Below are 15,941 nucleotides of genomic sequence, written 5' to 3' on the forward strand. Positions count from 1 at the left end.
CAACAATGCACAGCATTCAACACGCAACATTCGCCACACAGGATCAAACCTGATGAGTGAAACCAAGTGGAGTTGATCAAATCCAAACAATAAGCCCTTTTTCAGATCAGGCAAAAGTCAACTCAACACACATACTGTACATACCATTGAGCCAGCGTGAGTCATGTTGTTCAGTGCGTATGGAAGGGCGCCGTCCCAGACTTCTAAAGATGGTGAAGTCCCGCCCCATCAGGTCTGTAGCCACGCCCGCATACAACTCATCACCTAGGAAACGGAGAGCGTATGTACAGTTCCAATCAAAACATTTCTGTTGTTCTGTTTCTTCTCATTTCAAGAAATCAAAATTAAACCCCAGTTAAATTCCTTGAAGATTCAATGGCCTTTGAACTTATTTTTGTGCCATTTTTTGTTTAATACTATAGTATATTACACATGAGGTGACAAAAAATCTACTGTAGAGAATTTCTGAATGGCCAAAATTTCATCTGTCAATGAATGACTTATAGAAAGTAACCACATTGAAAGTGTACATGGGTAGCGCAGGGTGAAGGGGACTGACCAATGAGTACGGAGGCTGCAGGGTGGCGTGGGTCATACGGGCTCTTCCCCTTCCCGTCCTCCACCTTGGAGGGGTCAATCCTGAACACATGGTCCTAGAAGGCAGGGAACAGAGGATGCAGACTCAGTACAGTACTCTCAAAGTAGTGTCCGGGGACCCCCAGGGGTCCTAAAACATTGTTCCTGGGGGTCCCGGGCAAAATGAAGTATAATTTTAAGTGAAACAATTGAATACTTTTCCCACCACTGGTTATACAGTACAGGTGCATGTCTCTCGTTCTTACCTCCATCTTCTGTCCCACCTCGACGAAAGCACAGGTGGGGTGGAAGGCCCCGGTGCCACAGGCGTACAGGTGTGTACGGTTGTAGTGGTGGACAATCTTCACATAGTTCACGCAGTCGCTCTGAAGCACAAGAACAAGGCAGACTTTGGTTATCAAAGACGCACTATTTCCATAGAGATAAACAAACAATAACACAAACAAAAACAAAGAAACAGAAACCTTGTACACTCTGGATTTGACTGGTGTGCAGGCTGAGATTTTGCGGTCTCCAAACGTCCAAACGTATTAATTGGTCATGTTCATGATCTGACCTGACCTGACCTGCTCCAGCAGGGCTAGTGTACAGCAGCTCTGTGTTATCTATTATGTCATAATGCTGACACGCAGTATACAGTAGCACAGAGCTACTAAAGGTCTATGAGAAAATGTAAGAAAAATGCATGCTCTCACTCACACACATGCTCAACACAAACACGCGCACACACAATGTCAACAGTGTCATTCTCCCTCTAGCGATTCCAATCTTCATTAGGAGGAGTGTCCATGTGTTGACTTTATCACTTCCTCTCTCTTGTGTAATGATGTGCATTCCTCACATCGCTCATCTCTGCCAGCTTTTCTATGACAACACCATAGAGTCCACATCCACAACACTCCCACCGGCTCCAACGCAGTGTTGTGATGGCCTCTTTGTCCCCCCTGTACACACATTGCTTACGTGTGTGTAGCAGCTTTTGCTGTCCAAAGCTGCTCGGCTCTGGAATGCCCTACCTGAGGCTACCCGATGAGCTGATTCTGTATCGTCTTTTAAATAACTCCTAAAACATACACCTGTTTCAGAAAGGTTCCCGTTTTGTCCTGATTTCTCTCTTGGATCTCTCTTGTCTTACATTCTGTTATCATTTGTTTTGGGTCTTTTATCTGTGACCTCTGTTACTTTTCCCCTGTATATTATGTGATTTATTTTAGTCTTTTGTTTCATTTCGTATTTGCTCCAATGTTGGCGCAATACTTACGCTTTGGCACAGTCCAAAAGCGTGAGTATTGGTACTGAATTGTGGATCAATCACACTCAGGCGTAAGGACTCAGACACACACATTTATTGCATGAGCTCATGGGAGAAGTAGTTCCCTCCGAAAGAGAGATCAAACTATATTTATACACATTGTCATCATAGGCACAGGCTGTACTCGTAAAAAAAAAAATGTCATACAATGCCAGGTCAGCTGGCGTCTTGAGTCTACAATACTGTTTCTCAATCAGTGGTCCATGGACCACACATGGGGGAATGTTTAAAGTATATATTGTACCTGTGTTAAATGCACGATAAAAATATGTTTTTAATATTTTATCCATCAAAAGAGAAGAGACGAGAAGAGCTCAGTTCTGTTCAGTATCACCACTGATCCGCATCGCTGATGCACCCCCCCCCCCCCCCCCCCCCAACCACACACACATACACAAAACCAGACCCCAACCAGTCTCTTGACCCCCCGACACATCTGTCCATCTCAGACTCCGATTACAGCCTAGCAGACCTCCAGGGATTGGTGGTGGAGGGGTGTGCTGTGTACTGTACGACTGGACCACTCATTCTCTCCTTACAGCTCTCTGTCCATCTCCTGTGAGTTCTCTCCTTTCCTCTCCAGACGGCTGGCTGTCAAACCATCAACATGTGTCTGTCTCTGTGCTGTCTGTCTGCCTGAAATCTACAAGGTGCACCTACACTTCTGTATGTCTGTCTCATGGTGTACTACTGTTCTCCCTCCTACCTCTCCCGCCTCTACACAAGCCCACTCTCTCTCTCTCTCTCTCTCTCTCTCTCTCTCTCTCTCTCTCTCTCTCTCTCTCTCTCTCTCTCTCTCTCTTGCACATTTCAAGTCATCATGTCAATCTCTCTCTCTGTACACCTTAGATCCGCCCTGATGATTCTTTCACTCTCATCCATCATCTATCTTGCTCCATCATTCTCTCTGACCTTCTCCTCTCTCCTCTATCTGTGTCTAACATCATTTATTTTTGGTCAAATATGTTTTATTGCCAACATATTATTAAGTAATACAAGATTAACATGTTGTCCGTGTTACAATTTTCTGTTAAAGCAAAATCAAGAAAGAAGAAATAAAATAAATAAAATACAAAGCAAATGACAAGTAACATGAAAACAACCCTTTCAATCCCTCCGACCCCTGCTGCTCAGTGATGTAGCACATAATAGAATATCAAAGTGAGTTGTTTCATGGACATACGAGGAGCATGTACAGTACATGCATTAAAATAGACAGTCGGTTTTAAATAATATGATCGTCCAAATATTTAGTGTCTAACATAATTCAAACATCAAAGCATCAACAGTACAGTAGTACAGTTTGTCTGACACTGTCCTTCCAGACATTTGTCCACCTGCCTGTCTGCCCCCCTGCCCTACTCTAACTGTCGTTGCTCCCTCCCTGTCTTACCCTTGGCTCCTTGTAACATCTGTCTTTCCACTGATCAGGTTTCACCATGCTGGACCCCCAGGGACCACTGGAGGGCAGGGTAATAGAGAAACATGTCTGACCCCTGACTGTTTAACTGCAGATTGGGATATCAAATCACTGTGTGTGTGTGTGTGTGTGTGTGTGTGTGTGTGTGTGTGTGTGTGTGTGTGTGTGTGTGTGTGTGTGTGTGTGTGTGTGTGTGATGCGTGCATGCGTGCGCGTGTGCGTGCACGTGCGTGCTTATGTGTGTTTTGGGTATACAGAGAGTCTGTCTGCCTTTCCTGTGCCCCCCTCTCTCACACACACACATACACACAAACATACGCATGCACACACACCATACCCTTCTTCGTAATAGAACAAAGGCCTGCCTTTCAGCCTTTGAAAGCCATCAGGGGTTAGCATTGGGGTGTGACTGTTTAAGTGTGTGTGTGTGTGTGTGTGTGTGTGTGTGTGTGTGTGTGTGTGTGTGTGTGTGTGTGTGCGCGTGCGTGCGTGTGTGCGTGCACGTGCGTGTGTTAGTGTGTGTCTGTGATGGTGTTAGGCAAATCGAAGTGCCAATTAAGCAGTTGACAAACACAGAAGAGACCTCTGTTTGTCCAGGCAGATTGAGCGCACACAGAACCCCAGTATGTGTGTGTGTGTGTGTGTGTGTGTGTGTGTGTGTGTGTGTGTGTGTGTGTGTGTGTGTGTGTGTGTGTGTGTGTGTGTGTGTGTGTGTGTGTGTGTGTGTGTGTGTGTGAGCATGTTTGCACATGTGTGACTTTGTGTTTACTTGTCGGCCAATCTAGTCTGTCTTTGTGTACATGTGTGTGTGTGTGTGTGTGTGTGTGTGTGTGTGTGTGTGTGTGTGTGTGTGTGTGTGTGTGTGTGTGTGTGTGTGTGTGTGTGTGTGTGTCTTTGTGTACATGTGTTAGTGTGTGTACGAGTGCGCACACAGGAAGGTGAGGCCATCAGCAGGGTAGTGACCTGACTCAGCTATCTCTTTGATGTGACAAAAGGATGAAAAAGAGAGATGGAGGGAAGGAGGGAGGGAGGCAGAGAAGGGAAGGGAAGGGAAGGGAAAAGACATTATACAAAGAAGTTAAAAAGCTTTAAATAGCTTCAAAAGACATAGGACAGATGATGTGCATGAGGAAGGAGGAGGAGAAAGGAGGTCAATTGTGTGAATGATGACACACGTGCGCGCGCAGCTGTGTGTGTGCGTGTGTGTGAGTGTGTGTGTGTGTGTGTGTGTGTGTGTGCATGTGTGCGTGTGTGTTAATGGGTTCACCAGTCACCCTTTGACCAGCCAGTATCTCATTAGTTCAAGCAGCACTGAGAGGGAGCATTTTGCAGGCTGTGACCATGACACTATTACCCACCCCTCCTGTTCCCTGGGTTTTTGGCTTTTATGCTATATGTTTCTACTATATAATAATAAAACGTATATAAAACTTATATATATAACTTATATAAAACTTATATAAATGTTGTTCTTCTTTAAAAACGTAAACCCCTATACAATGTTGACTGAGGTTCAAGGCTCTATCAAACTTTTTAAAATTTACAGACTTGTAAGGGTCAATTTAGACCCCCCCTAAAGGAACCTAGGGAGTACCTGGAATCCACTTTGATGGTCTGGTCTCATTTGTAGCCGATCCCACGAATACTTGTGAAATATTAAAAGGTATCTAGAGTGCCGATCCCGCGATGTCGCGGGCTATTTACTGTATATACAGTAAAGCTGGCAATGGCTATGTACCGTCCGTTGAAAAGTGCTGGCACGGGTGGACTCGCCGATTCATCATCATCGCGCATCCACGTGCACACAATAGTGATCCCATAACATGGAAGCCAAAGGTCTTTCTCATCTTTATCGTCAAAAAACACTTTTGATGCCAAGGATGGCATTGGATTCTCGCTAAAATAGCAAAAGTATAAAGGGATCCATCTTCCAGTCCTGTTTACATCTGGACCAGAACTACTTCCGGGTGAATCGTAAAGATCGTCAAGTAGGAATTGTGAGCTCGATCTACTTCCGGCCTTCAAAATAAGAGACTGGCCGCGGACGGAGCAGGTGGCCGGCACGCTGGACATTTAACCCTTTCATGTCTGGACCAGCAAATGGGTTAAGTCCCTTCCTTGTTTCTTCCTTTTTGAGCGGCGCTAACCGCTCCAACATCTAGCTTTGTGTGCATGTATGTTGGCCGTATGTCCATCCCGCAAAGCTGGGCTTTGGCCTGACTGCACAGTCAGGGTGAAATTTGACACTTAAAGGGCCTTCACCCAATCAAATCACAAAAAAGAAATTTATATAATGTATATATATATATGTATATTGAAATACCACTCCAAAGTGAATGCTGCAGGATCCTAGTTCTGGGGATATTTTGGAAAGCAAGAAATGAATTACTCAAGTCAATGAAGTCTTCAATCAAAAATCAATGCCTGTCATTTTGGCATTGGGGGCAAACACTTGCGACACTAAACACAAAAGAAGTTGTCAAAGAGCACATATTATGTGGAATGGTTCACGTGAAAGATATACCATCCATAATACATATTACATAATACATTATTTGTTTCAGTCATCCTCATTTTCTATCAGAGAGAGAGAGAGAGAGAGAGAGATGGACTCCCTCTCTCGGTCTCTCTCTCTCAGCGTTCTACGCTCGGACCGTGCATGTAACAGTCTGATAAACTGACTGCCTGACTGACAGGGCCTACAGACAATGGACCTCTGTGTGTGTGTGTGTGTGTGTGTGTGTGTGTGTGTGTGTGTGTGTGTGTGTGTGTGTGTGTGTGTGTGTGTGTGCGTGCGTGCGTGCGTGCGTGCGTGCGTGCGTGCGTGCGTGCATGCGTGTGTGTGCGTGCGTGTGTTGAGTGCACACATCTACATGTGGGCTGAGTGCTATATGCATACATGTGTGCACGGGTGTGTGAGAGGCTCAGCGCTTGACAGCGAGAGAGAAAAAGAGAGGGAAAGGGAGACTATGATAACAGACATGGACGGGGGCAAGAGAGAAAGAGATGGAGCTGGTGGGACAGACAGAGGGGCAGAAACATGGAGAGAATTACCTACTGTATACTGTGTACAACATTGCACAGTAAAATCATCAGTGTTGTTATCCCTTTGTAACTCTGAGAGTGTACAAATGTAACCAAATGGACCGTTCCGGGTCCATTCGGTTAAATTTGTATGTTGTACACTCTCAAGAGTTAAATTAACAGTGAGGATCTAATCAGTATACCTACTGTAAGAACGTGAGTGGCCAGGAAATTCGTTTAATAAAGTTAATGAGTAATTATGTTCAAAATGACAGATTATTAACTCCATCCACAGTGAACAGTAGTACACAGTAGTACCCAGTATGGTAGCAGCCATTAGACACACCAGGCCGCTCTCTGTAATAGCCAAGGAATGCCTTTGATCACTGCCTTTGTACAGAAGAATGAAACTGCCTGGATCTTTGCCTGACATAATGATTGATTCGCGACCCCTCTTTGGCCAAAGTGGTTGAATGCCAAAAGTTTGGCCAAATATCGTAAGAGAAAACAATTTGTCAAGGAAGATTGGATTTCCTTGGGTAATTTTCAAGAAGGAAATAACTGAAGGGCATTCGTTACCCACTTAAAACCTTAGTTGACTGGGGTCCCCCAGGGCTCTGTAATTGATCCGTTCCTATTTTCCGTCCACAAGAAATATTTTCGCTGCAAATAGCTAGCAACACATTGTCTAAATAGATCAACTTTTGCCGAAGGTGTGTTTTGCTATGGTTAAAGTAGTTAAATTGTACATTAAAATGTAAATTGTATTTTGAATTTGTATGTAATGTATGGGTGTCTGATATAATATAATAATAACTAATTATATGTGCCACATAAGGTTTCATCTCATGCCAAGGTTAGAAATCACAGCAATTTTGCAAGAGTGGTTACCAACGGTTACGAGAGATCATATTGAGACATGTTCTAGGATTGAAAAAACAATGCCACTCACAACAGTCCATGACACAGCAGCAGTTCATGAATCGCTTAAATGGATTGGTAATGTCTTTATGAGATGATTGAGCTTTGGTCCAAGCTATAGACAAAGGGTCTTCAACAGAGGGTCAGAGTTACTACAGGAGGTCCTCCAAATCTTTGTGTGATAGAAACTTTTTTTCTCCTTTTTTATTGCGACCGTAGGTCGCATCTTACTACAGAAAGCTGCTCGAGGTGTCCGTGCGTCCGTCAGTCACACCTCACACGTCACACTTTTGCCCTGCTCATATCTCGGCCACCGTTGGCCCGATCCATGCCAGATTTGGCACACACACTCCTTGCCTGCCAAACTACAACCTCCAAGGACCCCCGGAGCTCCAGGGACCCCCAGGTCCCTGGGGGACCCCCAGATGTAAAAAATGACCAAATGTGCAAAAATGACCACCCCAACGGGGCTGCTCACGGGGAATTCCCGGGGACCACCAACTGCTGGTGCTCCAGAACGGATGCAAAAGTGCTGGCGCCCCCAGTGGAGGACCCCCTGCCACTGCAGCGCACATAAAATGCCGTAACTTGGGCTAGGAGCGACCGGGAGAGCCGGGGCCGGTACCTATTCGTCCGCCTCGGCGCCGCGGAGACCCCACCCCTCATTTCTTACATGGCCCTCTTCTAGCGCCACCATGAGGCCGATTTTTAAAAACACATTTTTGGACACTGCTCCTACAGATGTTGCCCTAAAATCACGAAAATCACTACACAGTATGTCTACACTCATGTCATCAACATGGCTCAGGAAGATTTTGGAAAACAACATTTTTGCCCTATTTGTGGAGATATGTGACCTACGGTCGCTTATCTCCCGATTAGGGAGTCTTACTGGTATTAACCACTTGAACCCTAGCGTGCATATTCTGAGAACTTTAGTCAAAAATAGCAGATCTACAAGCTCATAACGCCTCGGCAAAGAGGTTTGGTGTAGAGGGGAAAAAGAGCAGAATAAGTACAGAGGGAAAGGTCAAGTTTATTAAGTATTGACGGTTCAAGCGGTTAAATCTCTGAAAACACAAATTGACATGAATCCAAAATACACTGATGATTGTGCTGTCAAACGATGAAACTATATGGAATCTCTGAAAAGGTGTTGTGGGGGGTCCCTGCTTCATCTCTCTCTCAGCTAAGGGGTCCTTGGCCTGAAAACGTTGAAGACCCCTGCTATAGACTAACCAGTCCCCCTGCAGAGCGATGCAGTCAGAGTGTCTGGCTCTATTGTTAAGTGTGTTTACTAGCAGAGTGTTTATGTGTATGTCTGCGTTTGCATAAAGGTCTATGTGTGTATGTTATGAGGCCTTATTTGTGGTCTGTGTGCGTCTTTGTGCACATGAGCCGCCATTTGAATGTTATGAGGTGATGTGTGTGTGTGTGTGTGTGTGTGTGTGTGTGTGTGTGTGTGTGTGTGTGTGTGTGTGTGTGTGTGTGTGTGTGTGTGTGTGTGTGTGTGTGTGTGTGTGTGTGTGTGTGTGTGTGTGCATGCGTCCGTGAACTTGTGTCTGTAGTATGTCTAGATTATGAGGTGTTTATTAGCCGTGGTGTGTTTGCGAGCAGAAGTAATACACATCTGAGTGAGTGAATGCATGCACAGTTCTCAGGTCAGTGTGTTGAATGTTTATAGTGCTTACAGCAAGTGTGAAAAGAAAGAGTTGTTTCTTATAGAACAGCCTAAATAAGGTGAATTGCTGTTTATGACCCTTCAACAGCATTATGGAGAAAGGGAGAGAGACATAACTGGGACAGTGAGAAATACTGGAAAAGAGACAGAGGGAGACAAGTTGAAGACACATGGAGAAGGTGAGACAGATGGAGAAGGTGAGACAGATGGAGATGATGACATGGGGGTTGCAGAGAGTTGGACAGAATTCTGGTCCTCTCCGACAGTGGGAGTCAGAGGTCGAGTGCAGTGTTTTCCATTTTATTTTCATGAGACAAAAAGCTTGTGAAAGGCTTAAAAAGAGGTCGGCCATTTTGTTTTCCCCGATAAAAAAAAGGGGGAAAAAAACTGACAAAGGGGTGGAACGGGACGGAAGGCCACAAATAATGAAAGAAGAGGGATGGACCGGAGGGGTCGTAAAAATAGAAACTTCTGGTTCACAGACAACCAACAACAGGAGGTATGAGGTATAGGAGCCTGGGAAGAACAGAGAGAGAGAGAGAGAGAGAGAGAGAGAGAGAGAGAGAGAGAGAGAGAGAGAGAGAGAGATGAAGAGGTGGGGTATAGGAGAGGAGTGATATACAGTGACAGAGAGAGGAAAACAAATCCAAAACAAAGGGAGACAGAGGAGAGATACAGAGGAAATGGAAGAGAAAGAGAGAAAGGTATGAAGGTGGACGGGGAAAGAGCGATGAACGGAGACATGAAGAGAAAGAGAAAAGATTGTGAGAGGGACGGACAGAGAGAGAGAAAGATTTAGGGCTTTTCCTGCCGAGACACATTAGGGTCAAATGTGAGGTCACCTAAGTTCTCAGTGTGTGTGTTCATGCATGCGTGTGTGTGTGATATAATAGTCAGTAGCTCCGTTTCTCAACTGGTGGTGGTCCAAAGACCACCAGGATTGCAACTGTCTTAAATGTATTAATAAAAATATGTTTAAAAATTCATCAAAGTCCATCAAATCTACTAATAGGCAAAGAGTGGAAAAAAGATTAATGTTACAGTATACCTTGTATCTCTGTATTTCAACTTTTTATAGTATACAGTATCTTCATAAATTAATGCCCTACTTCATCATACAAGAGTATCACACAAAAGTAGTGAAAATAGCAGTTTTCACTAGTTAAAAATGCTTTTAAAAGCAATGATATGTACTGTTGTGAGGAAGTGGGGTGCAACCATACACTGTAAAAAATATGGACGGTGGGAACCCAATGGTTTCTATGCTGCGAAAATGAAGCTTTTTTTGCCCCTGTATGGGTGTCGCCATCATGGTGTGATAGCGGAAAAATTAATGTTCCACAGGGATGAAGGATTGACAAAGATTTATTCAAAAATCTAAAAGTTGAACAGAGTAACAGCATTACAATTAGCAATGACCATGTATAGCATCACTTAGTACAGATTTTATGCTGACACAGAGTATAAGTAGAAGTCACAGAACATGGAGGATGTCAGCTGTTAGATTGACAGCTGAAGAAAATCTAAATTAGTACTTTGGCTTGTGAGATTTTCTTTAGACTACCAGTTGATAAATACACATTTGACAGTCTATAATTATTTTCTACCACCCAAGGAATGAGAATGAGCCAGGGGTAGGGCTCGATAAGCAGTATGCTTCTCCCTACTCCTTTTTTTGGCACCTTGGACACTTTATCATGTCAAATGAACTCTTGAACTTGAACTTTTTCTATATTTATTTATTATCTTTTGATACTATGCTATGTTCAGATGTACGGATATCAGACTTGTATTTGTATTGAACTGTCCGAAAGTGCTGAAAAATAAAACTAACTGAATGCTATTGGCTGCCAGCGGTCACGCGTGCAAGGGATACATGGGACATTGTCTTGAGCTTGCCAAAAATAAAGCACACGAAGAAGCCCCTCCTACAGCATACCCTGCTTTAGCATCAATTATAACTTACATTGGACCATATTTTCACAAAACGCATATCATGGTGAAACGAGGCTTTAAACTAGCAACAGGAACCATAAAGTATTTATGACAATGTTTATTAAGATAAGAAAATCAAATGTAAAGGTTCGGGGGAAATGAATGGAATCCTATGGAGAACATGTTGCTTTTGGTACCAGAACAGCGCAACTAGCGGCCAATCATAGGAACTTTTAGTTCCGTGTTTGCTTCATTTTAATTCCGGACAACTGGCCGTGCTCCTTGACGATTGTTGGAAATGGACCTATACTAGTGGTCCAGACCAGAGCTAAAAAAAAGCTTGAGGTATACAATACTTTAGAGACGTGTGTGTGGCTATCAATACATACATATAGAGGAACACACAGGCGGTAACAGAACCCCACCTGGAGACAAGACCTCTCAACACAACATGGTACTTTTCAATTCCCTTAACTCTACTGTTATCCTCTCTCTTTCTCTTCCTGTGTTTATTTCTCTCTCTCTCTCTCTCTCTGTCTCTCTGTCTCTCTCTCTCTCTCTCTCTGTCTCTCTCTCTCTCTCTCTCTCTCTCTCTCTCTCTCTCTCTCTCTCTCTCTCTCTCTCTCTGGAGTCATTTATTCTCTTCACCACTCCCCATCTCAACTGTCACTTCTTCTTTAAAACTGACACAAAACACAGTCTGTGACAAACGCCCACACAGAAAAACACACAGGCTTGAACACAAGCACGTGTGCACGCACACACGCACGCACGCACGCACGCAGACACGCAGACACGCACACACACATACACACACGAACACACACACACGCAGGCTACTGGTCAGGTGAAACTGGAGTCTATGTATGAATGGAGGCCGTTGTCTCTCTATTACAGCTGTGTAATCACACTGATGAGGGGTTTGTTTTACACACACACACACACACATACACACACACACACACACACACACACACACACACACACACACACACACACACACACACACACACACACACACACACACACACACACACACGATAGATGGTTATGTGTAATATAGCGCTGGGTGGTCTATAGGTTCTAAGTTTAGGTCAGCCAAGGGCAGCCAAACCCTTACCTCCTGACCTGACCATCCTCCATGCTACATCACTCTTTATAAAACCCTTACCTCCTGACCTGACCATCCTCCATGCTACATCACTCTTTATAAAACCCTTACCTCCTGACCTGACCATCCTCCATGCTACATCACTCTTTATAAAACCCTTACCTCCTGACCTGACCATCCTCCATGCAACATCACTCTTTATAAAACCCTTACCTCCTGACCTGACCATCCTCCATGCAACATCACTCTTTATAAAACCCTTACCTCCTGACCTGACCATCCTCCATGCAACATCACTCTTTATAAAACCCTTACCTCCTGACCTGACCATCCTCCATGCAACATCACTCTTTATAAAACCCTTACCTCCTGACCTGACCATCCTCCATGCAACATCACTCTTTATAAAACCCTTACCTCCTGACCTGACCATCCTCCATGCAACATCACTCTTTATAACAACACAGTGTGGATAATAGTCAAATCCAGAGAGTTCCTTTAACACTCACAGGTCAATTTCACATGCTCTGCGTTACATTAACACCCCATATACACCCATTTTCAACCTTATCTTCATATCCCAACTAATTCTCATTATCAGATGGCAATGGTATAGTTTCTATTATTGCAACCGTCAGGTCGCAGTTACTATGAAAACCTCCACCAGCTGTCAGTCAGTCTGTCTGTCAGTCTGTCACGTCATGTCACATCACGTCACACTTTTCCCCTACTCATATCTCTTCCACCGTTGCCCCTATCCATGCCAAACTTTGCACACAAACTCCTTGGCTGCCAAACCCCTCATTTCTCACATGGCCCTTTTCTAGCGCCACCATGAGGCCGATTCTTGCAAAACACATTTCACTGCTCCTACAGATTTTGCCCTAAAATCACGCAAAGCAGTACACAGTATATCTAAAGTCTTGTCATCAACATAGATCTGTCCCATTTCCCATATTCCCTCTTGATTGGCTACCATTGCCTTCTAAGGTTTGTGTATGCGACCTGACGGTCACTTATCTCCTGATTTAGGGAGTCTGACTGGTACTCTCATGAGTTACAAATGAATAAATGAACACTGTGGATTTAACTGCATATGTGTATAAAGTATATGACCTGTCTTTAACTTTAACAATTACCCACTGTGAATCTAGGACACTTTTTCCCATTACATTCTATTTGAAAAGGCCTTGTCAATGCAGTCACAAAGGAAGGGAGTGTTCTGACCACAGAACAGCTTTAAAAACAGAGCTGTCCTGTAGGTGTAGGAGTGTGTGTTACTTAACAGTATATTTATACTTTGTGTTCAGCACTTGTGAGCAGAAGTCCCATGATTAATGACTTGTAAAGTTGTATTGTGCTGTATTGAGTAGGAGTGGACAGTTAAACCTTCAATAACACGCACACGCGCGCGCGCACACACACACGCACACACACACGCAGACACACACTCAGGAAAGGCTTCTGTTTGTTCAACTGTGGGCAGATGTGATGTAAAATAAATGTCCAGTCCAGTGATGGGAAGTGCATGAGTGATGCTTAAAGGATGCTTAAAGCAGGGGTCTTCAACATTTTCAGGCCAAGGACCCCTTAGCAGAGAGAGAGATGTAGCAGGGACCCCCTCTACATATTGTATAAATGTGTGATGGAGATTCTCATCGATTTAATAGATATATTCATAGCCCTGTTTGACACTTAACCATTTAAAATCATAAATCGTCGATACTTAGTAAACTTGACCTTTCACTCTGTACTTGTTCTGCTCTTTTTTACCGATACACCAACCCTATTTGCCAAAAATGGCTGATCTACAAGCTCTCAACGCCTTGCGCTGATCTGCTATTTTTGTCTTAAGTTCTCCTCAGAGTATAGGGATGTGAGGGTTCAATTGTTCATTTAAAATAATTATCCTATAACACAAGGATTTGGCGGCCCCCCTGCAATAACTCTGAGGACCCCCTAGGGGTCCCAGACCCTCTGTTGAAGACCCCTGGCTTAAAGGATACTATACACAGAGTGGGAGTTCATGACAGAAATGTGAAGAGGAGAGAAGAGAAAGAGAAGAGGAGAGAACAGAACAGAACAGAACAGAACAGGTCCACTTACATTGATGTCCTTGCCAGCCCAGTTGCATTCCTCCCTCCAGTCAACAGGGGCAGGCCAGTATATCTGGAATACAGAGGTCAATGTTCAGATGGCCATGCTGACCATAATTTTTATACAGCATGTGATAATAGCTTCATTCAGCCACTTTCAGAAGTTGAAAGATCTCGTTTGATCTAGCTAACCAAGTGTACATTCATTGTGTAAGACCTCAACTCTTCTCTCAGCCAATGGATGTCCTTCCCTCTGTACGAATCAAACTTCTCTCTCCCTCTCTCCTCTAATTCTTCTCTCCTGCGAGCCAATAAGGCTGCATCGTCATTGCATCATCATTGTCCTGGCCTCCTCTCCTCCCCTCAGCCTTTAATGGCTTCTACACTTGCACACCACATTGCTCCACGTGTCCACACACACCATAGTTAAAATCCACATAACCAGCGGAAAAAAACAGGAGGACCAGTACTCCCTGACCATAAATCAAAGCGCTCCAAAAACCTGAAAACCAAGCAGCTCTATCAAATCTAATCTGACGCACCACAGTCATAATTCAGTCTGGGCAGACACTGTCAGATGCAGGTTTATGTTTGCAGGGTGTACTTTGTAAATGCATTTATGGTTGTGTGTGTGTCACGACACACACACGCGCGCACGCACAAACACAAGTCCATACTTGTGTACAAACATGTCAGTATAATGTACTTAAGGCGCTGAGCTTCATGTCTATGTGTATCAGTCAGTGTGTGTGGATGCAAGTGTGTGATCATATTTCTGCTAACAGGTTGAAGTCAGGCCAATATCAAATCCAGTGTGATGTGTCAGGTGCCAGCGTGTCTCAGTGTTAAAAAGAGCCCGCTTTGATGAGGGAAAATATCTATTCTATATCTGTAACACAAGTATTGTGTTACAGATGTTACTGAGCGTGCGTGCTTGCGTGCGTGCGTGCGTGCGTGCGTGCGTGCGTGCGTGCGTGTGTGTGTGTGTGTGTGTGCGCGTTTGCTGATTGGATGGTAAAAATGTCCATCAAAGTCTGTCAGTTACTGTAGATAGAAATCACCTCAACATTCCTTCCCAGATTCCTTCTCTTTTCTTGCCCTCCTTATCGCTACCTCTGTCTATATTAACCACATATTTCACATACTCACACTCTTTTATTATCCCTCTCACTCTCATACATTTCTGTACGTTCAAGTGAGGCCACCCAACAATGGTACACAGTAACGTTCTCAGTGGCAATGTATTCACGTCACAGGGATTTTATACAGTAAGCCAAGTAGAATTCGCTCACCGCGCCACTGCAGCGCTGAAAATATTTGAAGCCCGCTCAACTTTTTTGTAGCTTTTTGTAGCTTGTCAGGCAGTGAAGTGTCCCATGTCAATTTGACGCTTCATGTTGCTGGCTTCCATTGAAAATGACTTGTATCAATAAAGGCAAAAAGCCCAACAAAACAAATCTTAAAAAAGAAAAATTCTTGTAGCTTGTCACTTTGTCGTTAGAGTGAACGCAGCATCAGTGTGTAAATGTAACCACACGGACCTGTAAGCTATGCTCTCTGGGTTACAAAAGAAACACTGAGGATTTTACTGTGTGCTCTTCGTTTATGATCAGGTTCCATGGGGTCATCAAACATCAAACTCCACTAAGCTGATTGGTCAGCCGTTTTGATTTGACCAACCTTCTGCTCCTGCTTTGCGATGTTGTCCAATGAGAGCGAGAGCAGGAAGTTCCTGGCTCCCACGAAGAGCCGGCCCCTCTCCTCGTCCAGCAGCAGAGCGCTGAAGCAGCACGAGCGGTCCAGCTCGAACCGCCGCACTCCATGGAACTGCTGCAGCTCTGGAA

The 15,941-nt window shown here is 44.2% G+C and overlaps 1 protein-coding gene across 1 annotated transcript in view; it reads right to left on the bottom strand.

The window, feature by feature from the left end:
- The window catches only part of sema3b (sema domain, immunoglobulin domain (Ig), short basic domain, secreted, (semaphorin) 3B), a gene marked incomplete at both ends in the record, with an annotated part of 32,476 nt that overhangs the window by 11,759 nt on the left and 4,776 nt on the right, over positions 1–15,941 (bottom strand). The window contains 5 exons of the mRNA XM_080733171.1: positions 145–264; positions 560–653; positions 843–962; positions 14,108–14,170; positions 15,778–15,935. Coding sequence (XP_080589297.1) covers positions 145–264; positions 560–653; positions 843–962; positions 14,108–14,170; positions 15,778–15,935 — 555 coding nt within the window. The remainder of the gene's footprint in view (positions 1–144; positions 265–559; positions 654–842; positions 963–14,107; positions 14,171–15,777; positions 15,936–15,941) is intronic.

Source organism: Nannobrachium achirus, assembly GCF_963921795.1.
Source record: "Nannobrachium achirus genome assembly, chromosome: 9".
NCBI classification, from domain to species: Eukaryota; Metazoa; Chordata; class Actinopteri; order Myctophiformes; family Myctophidae; genus Nannobrachium; species Nannobrachium achirus.